The following is a 25,403-nucleotide window of genomic DNA, read 5'->3' as shown; positions in this document are numbered from 1 at the left end:
TGATCATCCACAGGTTATTCCACCATCTCTACTACTGGAAAACTACTTTTGAAAGCCTTGTTCATTTCTGCACAAAGAAAAGAAGGAGTAGCTACTTTCTCACTACGCTTTGCTGGTAACGCCTCTCTCTCTCTCTCGAACCCACACCGTGCCAGACAAGCTGCAGCCCTGCATCACACTGCACTGACTGTTCAATTAGAAGACATTAATGTGGATCGATGCCTCGAGCAGGTCAGCACAGCAGGCCAGTTTGGATCAGCTGCACAAGTGAACAGTGTGTGTGTTGGGGCTGGGGGGTTGGGGCTGGGGGTGGGGGGGGTGTCAGGGGCTTGATGGTAACTGTGTCTATGGAGCCAATTAGTGAGGTTTTGAAACCAATCAGTTAAGAACATGGATCTCTTGACCTCTCGCCACCCTTCTCAACAGTATATCATAAACTCCTAAACTTAAAATGCCACACTGGCGGTGCTGCGGGGAATTTGCGGGCTCTGGAGAGTTCGCATCTTTTGAACCATTATTTTGAGTCATTAAAAAAAAAAAGATTGTGATGCTGGACAAAGGACTGTGTAAACAAACAATGTAAACAGTTGATTTGAACAGACGGAGAGGGCTAGATGTAATATTTGGGGAAACTTACCCCCCCCACACACACACACCAACACATCAAGTATCTGAAGGAGTGCAAAGCACTGACTTCTCAAAACAATTCATTTGTTCATTTGATAAAATTTAACACTTGCTCCTATCAAACAGGAATAGGAATAAGGTATTAGTGGCACGCTGAAACTCTGTAAAACAAGCTGGAAAGTGTATGATCCCAGTTTACCCAGTAAAACCTGCCAAACTGCTCCATCCCTAAGAACTCGCAACGCCCCTTTACCTTTAACCTTTAACCGAGCTGAAGAAATGGAGGTTGACAGTGAGATCACTTGGCACAGATTATAAGCAAGGAGCTCGTGCTAACCCAACTCAGATGTGAAACAGGGTTAGAACCTAAAACTGGGCCACGTCTCAGCATGTTCGTCTACATTACACTCAAATAAGGAGGAGGCGGGGGTGGGCGGGGTGGGGGACATAATATGAAAACAATAGAAAGGTACAAAATGACTGCTCCAGAAGGAGAAAACAAACTAAATGCAACATACAAATGTAACAGACGAAAACTACCTTGACATGTGCAAGTCCTCTAATACACAGTAATACTGCAAACTGTTCCCAACCCTCCGATTAAAAAAACAAACAACAACAACCCAAAAACATAAAAAAAACATGACAGCACAAAACGATGACGACAAACCAGATTTAAAACAGATTCTGCATCATGGCTCCAGATAGCTTTGAATGTCTACTCGAGATCTGCGTCCCCACACCGTATTATTATTAAAGCAACAGAAGAAGAAGAGATAAAATCACGTGTCAGGAGTTCATATTGCTCTCTCAACTTGGGCTCTTTCACAGCTTTCAAGTCTTTGGTGTGTGTGTGTGTGTGTGTGTGTGTACGTGTGTACGTGTGTACGTGTGTGTTTGTGTGGTTCCGGTGAACAAAGCATCTCCAGTTTATGTTGCTGCTGCTGCAGTCGGAGAGGGCAGATGACATTTTAGAAAACACAAAAAAAGAAAGACAGTTTTATAAAAGGTATACATTTCTACTCATTTTCTATGTAATTATGGGAAAAGCTCTAGCTTAGATTCTGGGATTATCGTACCTGTGACCCAATATAACAGAGGACCCCCCCAATATTCTTGTGACCAATCAAATATCCGATTTCTTCCTCACCCAAATGCAGTTCCAACACGCGCACACATACATATGGTACACGTCGTGAGCACACCATACAGAAGCAGTAAGAGATCCGTCATAAAAACTGGACACATTCAACAAGTGTGGGAATTGTTTCTGCTGGAATCGATTGAGAATCAGAGCCCTTATGTTTATGATGCTGCAATCAAATAGGCCTGTGTGTGTGTGTGTGTGTTTGTGCGTGTGTGCATGTTTGTGAGTGTGGGGTGTAGAGAGTTGCGTAAATAATTCCGTGATCTCAGGTCAACTCAAGTGAATAAAGAGACAGACGAGGTCTGTGGTCAATGTGTGAAGCAAGTCGTAAGTTAAAGTACTGGTGCGTTTTCAAAACCCTCCGAGGTCCAGTGGGTTAGTCCAGTGTGAGTGCGTCGGTGTGTGCTGAGACTGAATTAAATTGTTGAGCCCGCCCGAAGGCCGAGAATCCACACCTCGGAGAACGGCGTGGACGCCGATAGAAAATGATTCCCCTTACAGAAAAAAAAAGACAGGATTATTTCATGTCCATCCATCCCTAAGGGACAATCCTGGAGAGAGGAGAAGAGAAGTCAAAAGGCTCCGCTCAAGTGCAGAACACTCCTGGGAAAAAGCAAGAAGCCGAGAGAAGAGTGGCAGAATGGAGTAGTGGTGCGGGTCCTTGTTCAGTAGTCAGTGCAGCCAATTAGTCACTTTCATTCAGACTCTCTCTCTCTCTCTCTCACACACACACACACACACACACACACACACACACACACACACACACACACACACACACACACACACACACACACGGTACTCTGGTTAAGGCAGTGGTGGCAGGGGAGGCTGCAGTGAGGCCAGGGTTCGGGGAGTCGGTGGTTAGGGCTCATGGCAGTGAAAGCTCCGACTACAGAGTCAATACTCCTCCACTTCCTCCTCTCCTCCGTTTCCTCATCCCTCTCTCCATCGTTCGGTCACATGACACTTCCTGGCATCAGTCACTCAAATGACATCAAATTTGCTGGCACCTGGGAAAGGAGAGATTCTTTTAAATGTATGCAACATTCAACGTGTGTGTGTGTGTGTGTGTGTGTGTGTGTGAGTGTGTGTGTGTGTGTGTGTGTGTGTGTGTGAGTGAGTGCGTGCGTAGGTACATACCTGTTGCCTGTTGCTCTGGCAGGCAGCACTCAAATGTTTGAACCAAAGCAATGCGTTCATTCTGTTCCCCGCCTGGTACTTGTAGGTGTTACCTGCGAAATGCCAATGCAGGTCAGAGATGCACACTTTGAGCAGCTTTTCGTTCCATCTCCCCTCCTCACCCTAATTCCTCCCTTAACATAACCGGTTCAGACTTTCCCATTAAAGCCTTTTCTCTGCTCAGACAGCTTGGTACAAATCAAATTCAGCAGCCATATGAAAGTGATAGAAACTGAATGGTACAGAGGGAGGATGGGGAGCCGAAGCTCTCTGTGTGTTTCTGTGGTTGTGTACTAAGTCCTCCAGATAGGACCAGTAGGGGGTCTGCATGCGCAGTCGGATCGTGTGATTGATAACTTGGCTGACAGGGCAGATGGGAATCAGCCGGTCCCCTCCCAATTCAATATTAGAGCTATGTTTTCGTGCAGATTCGATAGATGTTACTTTTCAAATATGACATCATACATATTGCAGCTCAATATTACTACTTTTTTTTTTAGGCTCAATCCCTTTATGGCTTCCAGTGCATCACAGAATTAATTTTAAAATACTGCTCCTTGTTCGTAAATCTCTCAATGGTTCAAGGCTGAAATACACTGCTCAAAAAAAATAAAGGGAACACCTAAAAACACAATATAGACCTCGATGAATGAAATATTTCAGTTGAAAATCTTTATTTATTAGACAGAGGAATGTGTTTAGAGCAAAATAACCTAAGAATGATCAATGGAAATCAAAATCATTAGCCCATTAAGGTCTGGATTCAGAATCATACTCAAAATCAAAGTGGAAAATGAGAACATAGGCTGATCCAACTTCTGTGGAAATTCTTCAAGACGATTCAAAATGAGGCTCAGTAGTGTGTGTGGCCTCCACGTGCCTGTATGCACTCCCTACAACGTCTGGGCATGCTCCTGATGAGACGACGGATCCTGAGGGATCTCCTCCCAGACCTGGATCAGGGCATCGGTCAACTCCTGGACAGTCTGTGGTGCGACATCGCGTTGGCGGATGGTACGAGACATGATGTCACAGAGGTGGTCGATTGGATTCAGGTCTGGGGAACGTGCAGGCCAGTCCATAGCATCAATGCCCTCGACATACAGGAACTGCTGACACACTCTGGCCACATGAGGACGAGCATTGTCATGCATGAGCAGGAACCCAGGGCCCACTGCACCAGCATATGGTCTGACAATGGGTCTGAGGATCTCATCCCGGTACCTAATGGCAGTCATGGTACCTCTGGCTAGCACGTAGAGGTCTGTGCGGCCCTCCAAGGATATGCCTCCCCAGACCATCACTGACCCACCGCCAAACCGGTCATGCTGGAGGATGTTGCAGGCAGCAGAACGTTCTCCACAGCGTCTCCAGACTCTCTCACGTCTGTCACATGTGTTCAGTGTGAACCTGCTCTCATCTGTGAAGAGCACAGGGTGCCAATGGCGAATCTGCCAACCAAGATGTTCTCTGGCAAAGGTCAATCGGGCTGCACGGTGTTGGGCTGTGAGCACAGGCCCCAATTGTGGACGTCGGGCCCTCATACCATCCTCGTGCATTCTGTTTCTCACTGTTTGAGCAGAAACCTGCACATTAGTGGCCTGTTGAAGGTCGTTTTGTAGGGCTCCGGCAGTGCTCCTCCTGTTCCTCCTTGCACAAAGGACCAGATAGCGGTCCTGCTGCGGGGTTGTTGTCCTCCTGCGGCCCCCTCCACGTCTCCTGGTGTACTGGCCTGTCTCCTGGTACCTCCTCCATGCTCTGGACACTGTGCTGGGAGACACATCAAATCTTCTTGCCACAGCATGCATTGATGTGCCATCCTGGATGAGCTGCACTACCTGAGCAACTTCTATAGGTTGCAGATACCGCCTCATGCCACCTCTAGTGGTGAGGGCACTAGCAAAATGAAAAACTAACCAAAGATCAGCCAGAAAAGATGAGGACAGGCAAATGGTCTGTGGCCACCACCTGCAAATCCATTCCTTTTATAGGGGTTGTCTTGCAAATTGTCTAAATTCCACCAGGTGGAAATTAGACAATTTACCAATAGGTGAAATTGATTCACAAATCAGTGTTGCTTCCTAACTGGACAGGTTGATATCTCAAAAGTGTGATTGACTTGGAGCTACATTGCATTGCTTATGTGTTCCCTTTATTTTTTGAGCAGTTTACATCACCGGCATGCTGTTAGTACATGAACCCTCCAGACCTCTCAGGTCATCTGAAGCTGCTCCGGTAGTAGCTCCCAGGGTAAAAACCAAACATAGTGAGGCAGCGTTTAGTTATGATTGTACAATATATTGGGCTATAAAAATAAAGATTCATCCATTCATTACCCGAACCGCTTACCCGAATTTGGGTCGCGCGATGCTGGAGCCTATCACAGCAGTCATTGGGCGGCAGGCAGGGGAGACACCCTGGACAGGCTGCCAGGCCATCACAGGGCCGACACACACACACACACATTCACACCTAGGGACAATTTAGTATGGCCGATTCACCTGATCTACATGTCTTTGGACTGTGGGAGGAAACCGGAGCACCCGGCGGAAACCCATGCAGACACGGGGAGAACATGCAAACTCCACACAGAGGACGACCCACCAAGGTTGGACTACCCCGGGGCTCAAGCCCAGGACCTTCTTGCTGTGAGGCAACCTCGCTAACCACTATGCCACTGTGCCGCCCACAAATTTTAAAAAAAAATTTAATCTCACAAGTGGAACAAACTACCTGAGGAGATTAGATTTGCCCCACGCTTGAGTACATTTAAATCCATGTTCAAGGAGCTACAGAGAAGACAAATGTTAAAACGAATAATGATTTCAAACCAAGATGACCGTAGAACCTGTTGAAAGATGCAAAATAAAAGTATTGCTCCCCCCCCCCCAAATAATTATATGGATGATGGAGTTCTCATTTTAATCATTTTTTAAGGTATGTAAAACCCTGCTGTGTTTATGAAACGAGATGGATTTGTGTCTCCAATATGAAAACGTGAAGGATTGCTTTACAATGGCTCTAGTAGAGGCGGATAAACTAAATAGCGTTCATCTTAATAAATACTTCACCTTTAAGTTCAAAAGTTCTTCACAACAGCAATGATGGTAAAACTAACTTCAATGTCACGTTATCATCACCTTTATTATCAGGCCTTGTTACCTACAGCAGTAGCTTGAACTATTACACGGTGGTGAGCAGGGCTGTGTGATATGATGAGCTATATCACGTGACGATAGAAAACGTCTATCGTTTCATATTAAGCTCTATCGTTTATTTCTCTGTGTCGCACATCACACTCTTTACGGCAATATTTTTCATCATTTGGACGACCCTTTCTGCTCTTTGAACAGCATGGACGCAGGCAGGAAACTTGCATGAAGGCAACACAAGCAAACATGGAGGACAGTGAACTTAATGCAGAACGGGGTAATTCTGAACAGAAGGACTCCGACCAGCCAGGGCAAAACGAGGAGCTTGTACCTGAAAGAGGGGCTACTTCTATCGTATGGACGTGGTTTGGGTATGAAAAGTCTGACACGGACCAGAAAACCGTACTTGGCAAAATATGCCACACGCTGGTCCCCACAACAGACTCAAACACCACTAGCCTCTTTTATCGCCTACGCAAGAATCATGTCAATTTGTGCAAAGGTTCTAAATAAAAGGAGAAAAATAATCAAATATGAGTAAGTACCTTTTATTTGTTGAGTATATAATTCAAAATGTAATAAGCAATAGGCCTTTCCATGTGATCATTTTATATAAACGACTTATTCATTGAATTTACAGAAAATGTGTTATATCGTGATATGTATTGTTATCATGATATGAATGACCTATATTGTGATATGTATCGTTATCATGATATGAACGACCTACATCATATGTATTGTTATCGTGACATGAACGACCTATATCGTGATATGTATTGTTATCGTGATATGAACGGCCTATATCGTGATATGTATTGTTATTGTGATATGAATTACATATATCGCGATATGTATTGTTATCGTGATATGAACGCCATATATCATGATACGTATCGTTATCGTGATATGAACGACCTATATCGTGATATGTATTGTTACCATGAAAAGAACGACATATATCGTGATATGTATCGTTATCATATGAATGACCTATATCATGATACGTATCGTTATCGTGATATGAACGACCTATATCGTGATATGTATCGTTATCATGAAAAGAACGACATATATCGTGATATGTATCGTTATCATATGAATGACTTATATCGTGATATGTATCGTTATCATGATACGGATGACCTATATCGTGATATGTATCGTTACTGTGATATGAACGACCTATATCATGATATGTATTGTTATCGTGATATGAATGACCTATATCGTGATATGAGGTTTTGGTCATATCGCACAGCCCTAGTGGAGCATGAAAATGTTCACTTTCACCACTGCATTTCACAGAACAGTACTTAAACTCTGTGATTACATTTTATTCAAAGGCTGAAGGGAAGGAGTTTTATCTTTTTCATACTTTTAGGCCAATGCCTTTTGTATTCCTGATGATGCCCCAGGAACTTTTATTATCAGTTTATTCTTTAATCGTTTCCTCTTTTATTGTGCTCCTTCCTTCCTTCTTCTGTGTCTTTTCTTTCACTGCAGTTATGCTTTCATACTTACAGTCAGTGTTGTAGTACTCGAGTCCAGGACTCGGACTCGAGTCCGACTCGAGTCCTGATTTTCATGACTTGTGACTCGACTTGGACTTGAGCACTGATGACTCGGACTCGCGAATTTACTGCATTCGGACTCGGAAGTTGGAGACCCGGACTCTGACTTTTTAATTGATAAAGACTGTTTTTGTTAGATTTTTTTTAAATAATAGGCCCTATTAAAATATATTGATAGCTATATTAATACTGTAACATTATTCAATTTCGTGTAAGGGCAGGCACGTGTGTTCCACCTACATGCGGATTCACGTGGCGTGCATACCGCCATGTTCAGTAGCGCGAAGATGCCTAAAGAGACGCCCCGAGTTGTGCGCTTTGCTTACACAGATTTTACAACAAATTCCAGCAAGATCACTGCTAGATGTTCGATATGTAAACGAACTATTGAGGAGAAGACCGGGACAACCTCAAACTTCAACAGACATCCGTCAAGGATGCACCCAGAAAAGTAAGTGATATGCAGTCAGTTGACGATAGGGTTGGTGATCAGTTAACGTTAGCTAGCTTGCTATCTAGCTACGGTAACAATAGCCTCTGAAGTAACTCAACCACTGGTCCAAGATGTTGGGTCAGGTCGTGTGGCGGGTATATCATATCACTAGAACCAAGTGAAATTGTATAGGTAAGTTAAGTAACGTTACTGTTAGAGTGCTAATGCAGCATTGCACAGAAAAGTCACAGTACGGTTCGCTTTCGGTACGAGCGTGCCATCGATCTCACTAATGATGAGTTGGTAAGTAACACGCAGCGTCTTCGTGTTATAGGGAGATTAAAACTGATTTTTCTTATTTATCATTTAGCTAATTACCAAGTAGCATACACTTAACGGAAAAAAACACACCACTCTGAACTACCGTGTTAGCATTAATCTTAACTAGCAATAACAAATCCGCACATTTCAGATCTCCGCCATGAATATTCTCCAAGTGCGGAGAAGGAAGAAGTCTAGCCTATATGCATCCACAAATAATGTTGATAAAATGTGCACAACTTTACAATGCAAATAAAAATAATTGTAGGCTATTACTCGCTAAATGGACTAATTGGAGAAAGCTAATGTGGATGCCGCCACTGGTTTTCTTGAGAGCTGGAGACGGTACGAGATTTGACGGATGTGGCATTTCCCCCCTGATGCACCGAAAACTACCGAACCATATCGTGATTCGTGACACCGCATAGGCTACTGTAAATATGTGGATATTTTTCTTTGCATATATGCAGCATTGGCTGTGCCAAATTCTAAAAATAGACACGCGCAACGTAGCTTTTGAACAGTACTATGAACTGGCTCTGTCTTCTAACAAAATCACACCCTCCCTGACCCATACAGAATAAACATACAGACTCACGGAGGATAGAGAGTTAAAGCTCAGCTAGGTAGCATGTAACATACTTAAATCAATAATTAAATGACTGGGTTTTGCTAATTAATCCCTGTCCTGTTAGTCTCATAAATTATGTATCGTTTCTCATACTTTTCATTTATCCAGCTAGCTTACATTAGTTAATCTACTAATATGGTAATGTTAGTTATATAGATAGCTAAATATGTAACTTAACTGGTTATGGTTCAAACAACTATGTGTATAATGTGTAACATTTGTATTGTTATTGCATATTGTTATAGCTATAACGTTACACATTTTTTGCTGTGAGAAAGATTACTTGAAACAGTTTGGCATCAGCAAGCTAAAGTGTGTATCCTATCTTCCCCTAGGTTCCAAGAATACCGTGCCTCCACTGCTTCAGATGTGATGCCAGCTGCTTCAGGTCAGAAGACTATCACATCATTTTTAAATGATGGACAGCAAAGGATGTACGACCTCAAACATCCACGTCAGAAGGCTATAAGTGATGCCTTTGTAAAAGATCTAATCATTAAGTGCTGCTTGCCACTCTCCATCGTTGACAACGAGGACTTCAAGCACTTGCTGCATGTCCTGGACCCTCAGTACCGGCCCATAGCAAGATCCACAATTTCCTCTGTGACCATTCCAGGAATGGTGGAAGTCAAGAAAGAACAGATAAAGAGCCAGCTGGCAGAAGCATCGAGTGTTGCTGTTACCATAGACATTTGGAGTGATCGAAAGATGCGGTCATTCCTTGAAGTGACAGCACACACAGTGGCAATGGATAAAAAAAAAACAGGAACTCAGCCTTCAGTCATATCTTCTTTCCTGCAAAAGAGTGCATGGGAAACACTCAGGAGAGAAGATTGCAATGATGTTTGAATGCTGTGCTGAAGAATACCCGATTAAGGACAAGATCAACTTTGTCATAACTGACAATGCATCCAACATGAGAAAAGCTTTCCAGGCCAGCTTTCCCCTAGAGGATCCTTGTGATGCTGAAGCTCATGATCCCAGCTCATTTGAGGAGGATGATGAAATATGGCAAGACCTGATGCCAGAAGATCAACAGACAGTCAATGACAAGATCACTGGAGCCATCTTGGAACTCGACTCAGACTCAACCTTGATGACTCGGACTCGGACTAGGGTAATAGGGACTTGACTCGGACTCAGGTAATGGGGACTCGACTCGGACTCGACTTTTTTTTGGTGACTCGGACTTGGACTTGGACTCGAACACTGGGGACTCGAGACTCGACTCGGACTCGAGGTTTAGTGACTCGACTACAACACTGCTTACAGTATTGCGTTTTATGCCTTGTGTAAAGCACTTTGGGTTGCCTCTGTGTACAAACTGTGCTATATAAATAAATTTGTGTTTGCCTTATTTACAGTAAACCGTATAAACTGCAATTATCCAAAGATATCGCACAACACAATGCATTTATTTTAAGTCCCATGTGTTATAAATTTTTTAAATATTAGCGGGCCTCCCCCAAGTAAGCATTCACACAACTCAAATTCAGACATTCAGAAATGTAGAAATCATTACATCAAACCTCTTCATAGTACACTGTTGTGATTCAATGTTGCAATTCAGGTAAAAATGCTGTGATACAAAAACTGCCACAGCTTAGTGTCAAGATTTTTGCACTGAATCCATTGTTTCCCGCACCCATAGCTGACATATGGTTTTATTTCTGTAGCGCATTCGCTCGGCTAATTAGAATACCTGGGACAACAGGTGAATGTAATGAACTAGTCCACTAATGACATCATCTACATTTGCAAAAACACCAAGCACTTTGTCTTTAAGAATGAAAGTCCTTTCCAGATGCCTTTAAATGTGTTAATGGCGTGTGTGTGTGTGTGTGTGTGTGTGTGTGTGTGTGTCAGGGTTGGAAATTAACTTTTTTGTCCACCTGCCACTGTGGCTGGTGGACTCCAAAATCTACCAGCCACTTAATTTGTTTTAACTGGCAGTGTGTAACTGCATGTGAAAAGTACAAGATCTACAATATTCAAGAACGATTATTTAGGTAACTAGGCTATTCTGTTTCATAAGGTTAATACCATCCTCCTTACTTGGATGTGGCATTTGGATGATTCATGGTCTTTTATGGCTTCCAATTTTAGGTTTTTAGTCCCAACAATGAAACTCTTAGTTCTTTTATTGGCATCCGAAGCGTGTTGATGACATACCGAACAGAACATTGTGTGGCTTGTCTCCTTGTAAACTAACCAATCACAGGAATCTCCATTGTCAGCTTTTCTCCACTTCTCATTAAAATATTTTTTGAACTTCGCCTCTTTGGCTGGTGTTTCCTCCTGGGAGGTTTTCTCTGCAGGCCTCTTAACCCCTGTGATGTAATGCCACATTGTTTTGGTTTGTTTGCTACAACATTAGCCTAGGCTGCTTGACCTGAGGTAATTCTTTTTAGTCGCTAGTTAGCGTTCTGTGTGCATGCCTGTCTCCTCATTAAGGTGTCTGACTGAAACAAGCAGACTTGCAATTCAATCTGCGTTGTGCAATGTCACAAAATCCTCTGTTACAATTGCATTATTTATTTGTATATGGACTACTCCGGGGTTTGAACCCAGGACCTTCTTGCTGTGAGGCAACCGCGCTAACCACCACGCCACCGTGCCTCATTTAGAACCATATACACAAAAACAGAATTAATTGCTACAGTTTTGAGTTCGAACCCCGGGGTAGTCCAACCTTGGGGGTTGTCCCAGGTCATCCTCTGTGTGGAGTGTGCATGTTCTCCCCATGTCTGCGTGGGTTTCCTCCGGGTGCTCTGGTTTCCTCCCACAGTCAAAAGACATGTAGGTCAGGTGTATTGGCCATACTAAATTGTTTCTAGGTGTGAGTGTGTGTGTGTGTGTGTGTATATCGGTTCTGTGATGGCCTGGCAGCCTGTCCAGAGTGTCTCCCCGCCTGCCGCCCAATGACTGCTGGGACAGACTCCAGCATCCCGTGACCCGAATTCGGATAAGCGGCTTGGATAATTGATGGATGCTTGTATATGCTACTTTTATCTACCCACCACTGTGGTTAGTAGGTTGAGCAAATTCCCCCACCACTACACAAAATCACTTGCATTTGGCGGATGCTAATTTCCAGCCCTGGAGTGTGTGTGTGTGTGTGTGTGTGTGTGTGTGTGTGTGTGTGTGTGTGTGTGTGTGTGTGTATAAATACACATAGGGTGTTGTGATGCGTCTAGTGCAGCAGTGTGTAGTTGGAGGGAAGGTGCATGTGTTCTTCCAACCCGCTTGTGTCCTTCTTGCCCTTAGCTTGCTGCCGCTGGCTAGCCTTTGTGGCGAATAGGGGAGCATGCTAGCGTGTAAGCCTTCCCTTGCCAGTACATAGCCTCTCCTTCACCAAGACTCCTGCCAGGCCTCCCCGTGGCCACACATGGTAACTGGGGTCTTGCGGCCCCAGGCTAACTTGGCAGGGGATCTCGGAGCAGCAGTGGGCCCCAGAGATATGGTGTGCAGGCCCACCCTGGTGGACATGCCCTGGCACCTATCAACCACTGCCCCGCTGCCTTGTGGGTGAGTCTGGGAAGACATAAGGCTAAGGGAGTACCCCAACAGAAAAGCAAGCTGTGGCGGCACGCTTCGAGGCGGTTTCCGAAAAACTGGATTTCCGGCAGCCCCCTGCAGTTGTGTGGAGGTGCCGGTCGTCTAGGGATCCCCCTTGCCATCGGAACCATCTCCTCTACAATCAAGTCATGTGGCATTGGGAGAAGCGCACCCCCCATGCCACTTTAAAAACCATCTCTGCGCAGATATCTTCTGCTATCTGAGTCCTCAAAGGACCCACAAATAGAAGAAGATGGTCATCATCGGGCACGATGGACAACCAGCAAGCAAAGCAAGTGTGTGTGTGTGTGTGTGTGTGTGTGTGTGTGTGTGTGTGTGTGTGTGTGTGTGTGTGTGTGTGCGTGCGTGCGTGCGTGCGTGTATGTATGCATGTTTCACCGTGCTCAGAGTCAGTCAGCAGGAAGACATCAGGATGCTCAGGGTCATCAGCCATCATTGCCATCAAACCCACCACACACACACTCTTACTGGACGTTGACTTGAACTGGGTAGAGAGCAAGCAAAAAGAGCATTTATTCTCCATTCTTAACAACAGTGAACAAATTCAATTTCACTTCAAGCTTTAACATTGGCTTTAGTTTTATGTGTTTTTTTTGTGGCCTGCAAGAGTCAATGCGCTCCCAGAAGGTTCCCATTACCTTGTGGGTGACAGAGGGTTGCGGTGATGTCACGGGTCTATTATTCAATGAGTGCTACCATCTGTACATCCCCCGCTGTGCCTGGCCCATCTCCTCACCAATTACTGCATCTCACCATACACGCTACTACTCATCTGCACCCCGCTTTTTTCCTACTCACACTCTCTTGGGCTTCTTCCATTACACCTCTTATTTCCTCCCTAATAATGTCCTGTGAGCTCCTGTGTAGTTTCAATAATTTTCCCCTTGTCAAACCGATGAAGCCCCAGCAATCACTCACATGTCAGTGGAGACACTTACATGAGACAGACTGCCATATTTGAACAACACTTGAACAACGTGAAGTGCATTTAACTGCAATTGCTGCGTTATCTCAGGAGGTTAAGTTTGTAAAAACAGACACCAGTGACAGAGCTCTGTGATTGTGTGTGTGTGAAAGGAAGAGAGAGAGAGAGAGATTTTTGTTGTTATTGTTGTTTGATTGTTTCTTTATTGATCAGTGTGGTGTTGTGTTGATGTTCATTATTGGTGTTATTGTGTACTGACAAGTTGCACTTTGATGCTTTGGCAACATTGTTTTTTTTTTTAACTTTTATGCCAATAAAGCCCTTTGAATTGAATTGAATTGAATTGAGAGAGACAGACAGACAGACAGACAGACAGACAGACAGAGACAGAGAGAGAGCACAGATGCAGTGTGTTAGAGAGAGAGAGAGAGAGAGAGAGAGAGAGAGAGAGAGAGAGAGAGAGAGAGAGAGAGAGAGACAGACTTACATGCTTTCTGTCAGTGGCCTTAAGGGACTTGGCAGGGTAGTAGTAGAGCTGTGTTCCACTTAGAGCCACCCAGTACTTTGTCCAGGATGCCACCTGGTGACAAAGATCACATCCATACAGAAATGCACGTCAGCTGGATTAGGCAAAACTAATATCCCAACCCCAAACGGAAATGACACTAGCAGGTTCAAGGTACCCGTGTGAGCAGCCCTTTGTCAAGCAGATGGTAAATGTTTTCTAATGTAAATGCTGACTCAACGGCATTCTGGCAGTGCTCTTTGTAGTGTAAACTGTGTGGGAAGTAATTTGTGGTTTTATGCCCACTTCAATGCTGCATTACAAAACTAGCAACCCTCAACTGGGAAAGATAAAGAGGCACGAGGAGTGAGAGAGCAAGTAAATGAGAGGGAAGGAAACCACACGTACCCGTTGATGGCTTGGGAAACGAAAAAAAGTTTTTTCCAGTACTTAGCTTAAATTAGCATCAATTTTTACAGAGAGGACAAGGAGCTTCAAAGACTATTAAAAAGGAAAATCACGTGGACTAAGAGGTGGAGGATTGGAATGTGACAGAGTGCAAGAGAGTTGAGCGAACAACTAATTGATGCTCCAAGCACCGAGAAGTTGCCCCCCCGACCATGCCATCAGATAGCCAGACAACATTGGAGCTTCGTTACATCGTCAAAAGAAGCTCATATATCACCTGCACTATCCCCTATGTCAGTCTTACTCAAGTTCTGGTAGCACTATTATATCACTCCAGATTTGTTTCCAGAAACAGCAGAGGGTCATTGCAAATAGGAAAAAAAGACTTGGGAAGCATGAGAATGATAAAGGGAGCAGGATGGCCCCCTCTCAGACCACACCAGTGTTCCTGGTGTGGTCTGAGAGGGGTCCAATTCGAGAGAGTGAGTCGGGGGCACAAACAGAAATAGAGGGGAAGGGAAAAAAGAGGGCGCTCAATGGATTTATGTGTCTCTGAGGCCCATTGTGTGTTATGGAGACATTCTTTCTGTGCAGAATATGTAATGGCGGGGGTGTCCGGGTAGCATAGCGGTTTATTCCGTTGCCTACCAACACGGGGATCGGTGGTTCGAATCCCCGTGTTGCCCCCAGCTTGGTCAGCCGTCCCTAAAGACACAATTGGCCATGTCTGCGGGTGGGAAGCCAGATGTGGGTATGTATCCTGGTCGCTGCACTGGCGCCTCCTCTGGTCAGTCGGGGCATCTGTTCAGGGGAATAGCGTGATCCTCCCACGCGCTACGTCCCCCTGGTAAAACTCCTCACTGTCAGGTGACTTTTCACCTGACAGTGAGGAGCGGCTGGCGACTCCGCATGTATCGGAGGAGGTATGTGGTAGTCTGCAGCCCTCCCTGGATCGGCAGAGGGGATGGAGCAGCGACTGGGACGGCTCGGAAGAGTGGGGTAACTGGCCGGATATGATTGGAGAGAAAAGGGGGGGAATTCCGAAAAGAAAAAAAAAAGAATATGTAACAGTACTTACCAGTTTTTATGTGTGTGCAGGAATATGTGTGTGTGTGTGTGTGTGTGTGTGGGTTTTTGCGTATTTTTCTCACCGTGGGTTTCTTGCCCTCCTTGAGGACAGTTTTGCGTCTTAACACCCCCTGGACCGTAACTGCTCCAGGATACAAGTGAACTGCAAGCTCCTCAGATTCAGCTGAGCTATAGCAGGACACAGAGAGAAAAGTTACGCTCTACACACACACACACACACACACACACACACACATACACGTACACACACACACACACACACACACACACACACACACACACACTCTCTCTCTCTCTAATAGGACCAAGACCAAAACATGAAGATGTAGAACTAGTAGAGACAGATGCAATCTGCAAAGCACTCATTAGTAAAAAGAATCCGCTTTAAATCTTGAATTTCGTATGTTTATTGTCACACCTATCCGGCAAGGTTTTTCACTCGCAGAATGAAGCTTCACAGATAATAACCTCCACACAGCTAACTGCAGAGGGAGTGGAAAGGAGAAAGACAGGCAAGGTGGTGTGCAGATTGTGTCTGTCTGGAGGATCAAAGCAGGAAGCCCAGTGCAGTGAGGCCACTGAGGCCCGGTGGAGAGAGGGAGAGAGAGAGAGAGAGACCCAACCCCAACCTTAAAGAGACTACAAATACAGGACCTCTCGGAGAATGGCTACGACATACAATACTCCCGAGTCTGTTCCTCTCTGCCGTAGGAATGAGGATCTAACGGTTTGTCTCCAGCGACACGCAGAGTTCAACATGACTATGGAAACTCCCCTTGACTCCAAGTTCTGAAATACTTTGGAAATCTATCATAAAGAACTCTGGGTCCACTGTAAGATCAGTGTGCATACCAATATGTTTGTGTGTATGAGCACACGCATGCACGTGTCGGACTGAAAACATTAGCTGAAAGAGATTGATGGTCGGCAGTAAAGAGCAAAAAGAGAGAGTCATATTCCTGAGTTGTAATAGACCCCTTTACCCAGTATAAACTTTCATACACACACACACACACACACACACACACACACACACATATGTTCCCACCACCTGATTATTTTACCACCACACACACACACACACACACACACACACACACACACACACACACACACACACACACACGCACACTCTCTCTCTCTCTAAGCACCAGCACACCATGGCCCCTGGCAGGGGGCAAGGGGTCATGAAGGGAGGCTGAGAGAGGGTTTGGTTCAGGTCAGGCTGCATCGGATCGGGATGTGTATACCTGCTGGGCCTCAGGACTCCTCTGTAGGGGATTCGGGCCACACGGGTCACTGGGCCCAGAGAGTGATAGAACCGAGTCCTGTTCAGAATAGGATAGGGGGCACGGAACACCATTAAGGCTTTGCATGTGTGTGTGTGTGTCTGTGTGCCTGTGTGTGTCTGTGTATACATATATATATTACTTTTTGGTTAGATGAGTTAGGGTTGGATGGCGGAGTGGTCATTTGGCACACTGTTAGAAGCATTATTGATGGATTTGTGGTTATAGTATTAAAGGATTTAGAGGACCGGTGTTTTGGAATGGGGGTTAAGATGATTTTCAGGTCTGATGGTCTCTGGGCCAGGGCACTGTTTCAGGACTAACGGGTTTGGCATCAGACCATTACTGGCACAGTTCTGTTGGTTAAGGGAATTCAATAGTTTGGCACACAGTGCTTTGTACGTTTCATGTTGTCTGCAGAGTGTCTTCTAGACCTTTGCAATAAGCCGAAAAGAGCAGCGGAGCGATAAGGAAAGATGGCCTTGGCTGTAAAGCTACAGACAATGCTGCTGATAGGATGTGTAGATCATTTTGCGTAGCTGTATTCTGAGGCCAGAGCTTCACACGTCATTCAATCACAACAGGGGTGGAGAGCTATATCTTTTCTTCAATTAAGATTGACTGTTTCAGCATATGGATATGATTAGGAAGCACCAGTGACATGCACGTAGCGGGCTTACCTCTCAAAAGCTGGCCATGACATCTCTTCACTGAGCTCGGAGCCCTCACTGCTCCCTACACAAAGATGTGCACAGATACACGCATATTAACATGTCATGTGTGTTACCCATGATTGGAAATACAAATTACAAGTGAGTATTTACTGAAGTGTGTCTCACCAAGTGAGATTCCACTGGATAAAGTTGAGCTTTCTGCTTGTCCTCTGGTTGGAGTGTGACTTTCCATGACGCTGTCGTCCAATAGATGACGGGACCCGGCATTGGGAAACGTGGCGCTCTTAAACTCCACTGTATTCATCTTATGGATGAAACTACTTAAAAAACAAGAGCAGAGAGAGGGAGAGGGAGAAAGAGGGAGAGAAATCAATCAATATTTTTTCCTCTATGAGGATATTCTTGTCTAATGTTTTAAAGCTTTTCAGTCAATACTGGCACTGCCCAGAAATACAGTTGCACTCTCCTCCAGTACAGGATTTATGAGTCTAATAGTTGTCTTTATGGTTCTTAACACTAGAACAACCAAGATGGTCATTATGACCGTTCTGGATTTTCAAAGTTTAATAACTTGGAGAAAAAGAAAAGACACAGACCTGTCGTTCCTTGAATGTCCATAAAATTGCATATATTTGCATTAAAATTAGTTTTAGATCAGTTGCACAAAAGAAGTTATGATAAGATCTACCTAAAATGACCATGAGCCGTCAAAATGACGGCTCGTAATTTGCGCGTGATCGTGCGCGTCATGTCACTATTTATGACGTGTGTTGGTCGCATCATTTCCTTTGTGAAGTTCATTGCTCTGTCCTAGAAACACACTAGCGTTCTCCAGTGCAGAGTAATAGTCTAAACTTGATTTCTGATTATTTCCAACATGTCTGGTTACAGACGCACCATGACTACCACCAAGGCGTTGCAGTATTTACAGGCGTTGGACAGCAGCGATTTTGAATTGTTTAAAAAATAGTATTAAAGTTGTTAAAAAGTTAATTTTGGTGTCAGTTAGTTTCTTAACAGACATGCTAACATATGTAATGCATTAATATCTCAACTGGGTATTTATCTTGACAGAATATAGAGTTTAAAAACCGTGGGTGGTTTAAGTTCCGGTCACCCTTTCGGTCACTACCCAAAGCTCATGACCATAGGTGAGGGTTGGGACAAAGACTGACTGGTGAATTGAGAGCTTTGCCTTCCAGCTCAACTCCCTCTTCCCCACAACGGTCCGGTACAATGTCTACATTACTGCTGTCACGTTTGTTAGAGTAGCAGTATGTGTTTTCCGTTTTGTTTTTCAGGTAATATTTTCCCTTTTTCAATTTTTGCTATTCAAGTTTGACCATGTCTCTCTGAAGTTTAAATTGTTTAAAAATAGTATTGTAGTTGTTAAAATGTTAATTGGTGTCAGTCACTTCCTAACAGACATACTAACATATGCAATGCATTAATATGTCATTTGGGTATTTATCTTACAGAATATAGAGTTTAAAAACCGGCGGTCATGTTGACCGCCCATGGTCATTTTAGGTAGGAGCGAACCTGGTTGTTCTGGTGTTAAAAGTGAATTTGGGATTCCAATAATTGATCTGGTCTGCCCCAGCACTGATTCCTAATAAGCAGCTGTCACTGACTTGTAGCCCAGGCTGTGGCACTTCCTGTGTCCATGGGGCAGCAGGTTCCGGGGGGAGGGAGGTGTGGCCGGGACTTTGCTCCCTTCAACTGCTACCGTACCTTTCCGGCCGCAGAGAGGGGAGGCTGATGCTTCCTGACCTGCAGATTGGAATGGGAGATGAAAAAGCAGCAATCAGAGAGGTGCAGAGAGAATCACAGGGATGAAATGTTTTGTGTTTGTGTGATAACGAAAGCATGAAATACCTGAATTATTTTTACTTCTGCATATGACTTACCAACAAGGTCCTCTTTGGAGACATTAGCTCGCGGTGTGCTGGTGGCTGGCTCAATCTTCAGTGACAACCTGAACACAGATAATTCCTCAATTCAGTAACATGAACTCAGCTCAAGTGAGTTATCCAGCAAAAGCATACTCCTGAAGGTGGCGTCTTGTTTTGTCACACCATGACATAATCTGAAAAAGAACAAATTTTCACTTACTTGTAGTTGTCATCCTCCACAAACTTCTGCAGCTCCTCAATATACCTAACTGAGTTGAGATACTTCTGGACATGAGGCAGCACTGGTATATCTGGGAGAGGGGAAAAAACAAAAGGTGTTTTATTTGAACAAAGTGTATGCCTTTTTTTGGATTTTTTTCCCACCTTTTTCTCCCTAGTTGTACTCCGGCAAATTACCCTACTCTTCCGAGCCGCCCTGGTTGCTGCTCCACCCCCTCTGCCGATCCAGGGAGGGCTGCAGACTACCACATGCCTCCTCCAATACAGGTGGAGTCGCCAGCCGCTTCTTTTCACCTAACAGTGAGGAGTTTCACCAGGGGGACGTAGCGCGGGATCATGTTATTCCCCCCAGTTCCCCCTCCCCCACCCGAACAGGTGCCCCGACTGACCAGAGGAGGCACTAGTGTAGCGACCAGGACACATACCCACATCTGGCTTCCCACCCGCAGACATGGCCAAATGTGTCTGTAGGGACCAAGCCAGAGGTAACACGGGGATTCAAACCAGCGATCCCCATGTTGGTAGGCAACAGAATAGACCGCTATGCTACCAGGACGCCCTGCCTGTGTGTCTGTATGATCAAGCTGACAAAGCGCCCACACTCATGAGACATTCAGACCAGTGGAACAAAGCAAGAGGGTGTGTTATTTTGTGATGCTATGTTTTATGTTGCGGCACAGTGGTTAGCGTGGTCGCCTCACAGCAAGAAGGTCCTGAGTTAGAGTCCTGGGACAGTCAAACCTTGGGGGTCGTCCAAGGTCATCCTCTATGTGGAGTTTGCATATTCTCCCTGTGTCTGCGTGGGTTTCCTCCAGGTGCTCCGGTTTCCTCCCACAGTCCAAAGACATGTAGGTCAGGTGAATCAGCCATACTAAATTGTCCCTAGGTGTGTGTGTGTGTGCGTGTGTGTGCGCTCTGTGATGGACTGGCGGCCTGCCCAGGGTATCTCCTCGCCTGTTGCCCAATGACTGCCGGGATAGGCTCCAGCATCCCTGCGACCCTGAGAGCAGGATAAACGGTTTGGATAATGGATGGATGGATATTTTATGTTATCAACTGGTAGAAAGCAAGAGATTTATTCAAGGAAACTTCAGCAGGGTGGATGCTACCAACACAGGAGTTAACTTGGCTCCTCTGGTTCTCTTTAACTACTGAGCCAACCATGTATATGTACTTGTATGTATTTGTGCATTTGTATATACAAGTATGTGTACTTGTACGTCTATCTTCATGAGTTTTTAACCACCAGAGTGAGAGCAATTTTGCAAAGTGAGGACATTTTGGCTGGTCCTCACTTCTTTTTAAGTGTCTATTTTAGGGTTAGGACTTGGGTTTTAAGGTTAGAATTAGGATTAGGTTAAAGTTAGGGTAAGGGTTAGGCATGTAGTTCTGATTGTTAAGGTTAGGGTTAATGGCTATAGGGAATAAATAAATAAACATAAATAAAACGTGTGTGTGTGTGTGTGTGTGTGTGAACTCACCATAGGTACAGGATCTTTGCAGGTCAGATATGATCCTCAGGATGTTGTTCATCAGGTTGGATCTCTGCTCATTCTCCAGTATGCTGCCCGTGGAGGGGTAGGCTGAGTCTATATACGTCAGGTCAGACAGGTACATACCTACAAGGAGAAAATCAGAGAAAGAATTCAACATGTTTTACTCAAACTAAAACCTGTAGAAAAGCACACAACTACTCCTACACAGCCTCTCAACGCTGTGGGCCCGAATGTGGGGCAAAACTAGGGCAGAAACCATCTGTTTGAAGTGGTTTTCCAAACACCGAAGGCCATTACGGACCACATACAGCGAGTTCCCACCTCACTGGTGCACACACAAACACAGACACAAACAAGGCTGGACATCATGTTGTAATAGACCAGATTTGTTTGGAAGCGGGATGCCGTGAGAATCCTATGCAGCTGCATGTCTCCTGCTGTGAAGGATTAGGAGTAAGTACCGCCTGCTTGTTTGGTGGTATCAAATTGGCGAAACTAGACAGCATTGAAAACCTCACTTTAAACACGCTTATTCAAATCCTTTTCATTTGGGCTTCCAACGCTCTTTATTAAGCTCTGACGTCCCCCAAACAAAACCGAATAAGCTCCGAATTACTATGCTGACAGTGTTGTGTTGATGACAACTCCTCTCCCCCGGCTTTGCCAACTCCGAGCCAAGCACCTCTCTTCCCGTTTTCTCCATCAGCCTCTCTCTCTCTAGTTGTTGACCATATTCCCATCTCTCTCCCTCACTCGTCTCTAGAAGACTCTGCAGTGGAGCTCCGAATCTCCCATCTCCTGTTATGTAAATATTAACATTAGGAGTGACACTCAGGAGCCGCTTCACACCATTCTGTTAAGTGAGATTAACAAAGTCTCCGAACTCATCCGTCAGCGTGCCTCTTTTTTCCTGCCTTCCTCTCTCTCTCTCGCTCAACGCGTCTTTTAACATGCTGGCGTCAAGACCGAGAGCAGATGGAAGAGAAGTTATAACATTTTAGACAACATCTGCAACACACTTTCTTGGAAAACTAATACACACAAAGAGGCACACACACACACACACACACACACATATATATATATACACACACTTTTTTTTACTTTTTATTTCTGGGTATTTTCTTTACAGGAAAAAGAAAAAAGCAAACAACAAACAGAAAAAAGAACAGAAAAAAACAACAACAACAAAACAAAAAACGGGAGGTCATGGGACGATCAAGAAACCGCTAAAGTAGAATGTCTCACATACAGTATACTTACAATAACTATGAGCTATCCTTCTCATTGACCAAATAAATACACCATTTTTCCCACCGTTTTTCTCCCAGTTCCCAGTTCTTTACACACATATACACACACACACCACACACACACACACACACACACACACACACACACACACACACACACACACACACAGAGTTAAGGTCAAAATTATTAGCCCCCAAGGAACTATGGAACATTTCCCTAAAATTCTGGCCAATGTTTGCATCATTCATAAAACTTTACATAGTAAAACATTCATCAATGTTAAGGCCCCTATTTGGTACATTTTGGAATGTAAAATAACTCTTCAGGTTTGCTTTAGACCAAATGTAGTGAAAATTGAGGTGGTCAAAATCATTTGCCCCCAAGTGATTTTTTGCTTTCAAACCACACCTGAGCAATCAATCAGCATTGAACTTTACTTAGGGACTCCAATGAACATGGCTAGTGGCACTTGAACACTTGATTGAGAGGGACTACTCTTAAATTCTTGGTAAGAAGTAATTTCATCATGCCAAAGAGTAAAGAAATCAGTCTGGAAATCAGAAAGAAGATAGTGGATGCTCATCTCAAGGGGGAAGGCTATACTACCATTTCCAAGCGTTTCACAGTGTCTAGAACAGCTGTGCGTTGCATCATTGCAAAGCACAAGGAGACACATTCTGTTAGAAACAAACCTGGGCATGGTTGAAAGTGCAAGATTTCAAAAACTTTGGAGAGGAAAACAGAGATGTCAACAACAATCCCCGGATCTCTGCCAAGATTATTGTTGTTGAGCTCTTCTGGACTTGATGCTTCAAGGAAGACTGTTGTGAGGGCTCTTCATCGTGGTGGGCTTCGAGGTCATAGTCCAAGATAAACTCCATTGCTCACACAGCGGCAAATCAAAGCCAGACTGAAGTTTGACCGTGAACATTTGAAACATGGTCATGAGTTTTGGAAGACTGTCCTTGGCCTGATGAGACTAAACTTGAGCCGTTTGGGCACATGGATGTTGCTTTTGTTTGGCGAAGGAAGGGAGAGGCCTTCAACCCTAAAAACACAGTTGCCAGAGTTAAACATGGTGGTGGGAGCATAATGCTGTGGGGCTGTTTTGCTGCTTCAGGCACAGGGAACCTTGTTCGGGTGCATGGGATCATGAAGAAAGAAGATTGTGTTGACATTTTGAAGGATAGTGTAAAGAAATCTGCTGCCAGTCAGCTTTAGGTCGCTGCTGGGTCTTCCAGCAAGACAATGACCCGAAGCATACATCCAAGTTGGTCCAAAACTTTTTGAAGGACACCAAAATCAAGGTCCTGGAGTGGCCCTCTCAGAGCCCAGATCTCAATCCTATTGAGAATCTGTGGCGGGAGCTCAAGGTTAATGTCCATGCTCGAAAACCACGCAATTTGGACGAGCTGGAACAATTTGCCATGGAAGAATGGGCTAAGATCCCTCAAGAGACATGTACCAACCTAGTTAGGAACTACCATAAGAGGTTGTTGTCAGTTGTGAGTCAGAAAGGTTACACTATTGACTATTAATTGTCAGAGGGCTAATAATTTTAGCCTTGTCTTTTTTTTTTTTCTTGTTTCAATTCAGCGCATCAGTAAAATATCTTAATCAAGCTTAGTGGAGATTTTGTCTTTGTTCTTTTGGAAGCAATATAAACAGTTTTGGTTATGGTCATTTCATAGGAAAAGTTAAGGGTTTTGTTTGATTTCATAAAGGGGGCTAATAATTCTGACCTTAACTGTACACACACACACACACACACACACACACACACACACACACACACATATATATATATATACACACACACACACACACACACACACACACACACACACACACACACACACACACACACACACACACAGAACGTCATGTAGCCAAAAAGTCAGGAAACACACATGCAAAAATAATTACACCCCACCCTGAGGTTTTGTGAAGGCAGAAGTACAGGACCAGACCCAGTAGATAAGGGCCAAACTTCCTTTTCATAATGCCGTGTACCAGCTAAATCACCTGATTAGGACCAGAGACAAGCAGAGAGAGAAGAGAGGTACTGTGCGAGAAAAATGGAGAATGAGAGAAAGTGAGAGAGACCACAATACAAAGCTGGTGGCGCAAAACGACAGATACAGAGCGAGAAACTCACAGAAGGAGGTGCAGAAAAAACAGAGGGAGGGTGCAAGAGGAAGAGAGAAAATCAGGCTGAGAGCAAAAAGAGCAGTCTTACAACACAACTGGAAATGGGTGGGGGGGGATCCACAGTGGAGGCTTAATCGCTCTAACTGCTCGTCTTAGGGCAGTTAGTTTGAGCATGTCCACTGATAATGGAGATTTAGTCATGCAAGACGTAATTCTACCTAGAAAACACACACACACACACACACACACACACACACTGGTGGTTAGGACACAACTAGACTTACTCTGGAATGTGTGTGCAAGTGCATGGATGCACATGTATGAAGTGAAAACAAAGACAAAGGAGGGGGGTAATTGGAAGCAATGCGGTCACCGAGTACTGAAACAGTCTCCTTCTTAGCCATTTCCTTCCTTCGGTTAGCCCACGAGGTGAGAACACACCTATTCCAGATATTTCAGAAAAAAGCTCTTGTCCTTTATTTCTGCGGCCCAAAATGGCTTCCAGCAGGGTAACTGCTCGGCCCACGTTTCACACACCTACACACATTACATTGAATGACAGAGGGACGGTAAGCGGTAAGCCGAGTTAAGGGAAAAGGACTAGGCGCGCTCCGACTACACCTGGAGCAAGGCTTTTGCTCCAATAGGACCACAAATCAGTTTTATCTGCTTCGTCTCGCTCTCCTGCCCTCGCATAACCAGCTGGATGTCTGCAGGAAGCCATCCTTAGACCACGGCAGCATTACAATCAGCCCTTCTTATTACCAGGGGAAGGGAAAAGCAGGAAGGAGGGGGTGGGAGTGTGGGGGTTGTTTGTGGGGCTTTGATCAA

General features: G+C 44.6%; 1 protein-coding gene across 1 annotated transcript in view; it reads right to left on the bottom strand.

Moving 5' to 3' along the window:
* Positions 1-2,616: 2,616 nt before the first annotated feature.
* ralgps2 (Ral GEF with PH domain and SH3 binding motif 2) overlaps positions 2,617-25,403 on the bottom strand; it is an 87,410-nt gene continuing 64,623 nt past the window's right edge. Inside the window, exons 8-19 of the mRNA XM_056275640.1 lie at positions 21,153-21,290; positions 19,652-19,742; positions 19,447-19,514; positions 19,171-19,309; positions 17,702-17,853; positions 17,543-17,597; positions 16,824-16,901; positions 15,636-15,741; positions 14,059-14,151; positions 13,025-13,130; positions 2,918-3,009; positions 2,617-2,787 (exon numbers count right to left, since the gene is read on the bottom strand). Coding sequence (XP_056131615.1) covers positions 2,758-2,787; positions 2,918-3,009; positions 13,025-13,130; positions 14,059-14,151; positions 15,636-15,741; positions 16,824-16,901; positions 17,543-17,597; positions 17,702-17,853; positions 19,171-19,309; positions 19,447-19,514; positions 19,652-19,742; positions 21,153-21,290 — 1,148 coding nt within the window. The 3' untranslated portion in view covers positions 2,617-2,757. The remainder of the gene's footprint in view (positions 2,788-2,917; positions 3,010-13,024; positions 13,131-14,058; positions 14,152-15,635; positions 15,742-16,823; positions 16,902-17,542; positions 17,598-17,701; positions 17,854-19,170; positions 19,310-19,446; positions 19,515-19,651; positions 19,743-21,152; positions 21,291-25,403) is intronic.

The sequence above is a fragment of the Lampris incognitus genome, chromosome 3 (genome assembly GCF_029633865.1).
Source record: "Lampris incognitus isolate fLamInc1 chromosome 3, fLamInc1.hap2, whole genome shotgun sequence".
Taxonomy (NCBI): Eukaryota; Metazoa; Chordata; class Actinopteri; order Lampriformes; family Lampridae; genus Lampris; species Lampris incognitus.
This window is presented reverse-complemented; position numbering and strand designations above follow the sequence as displayed.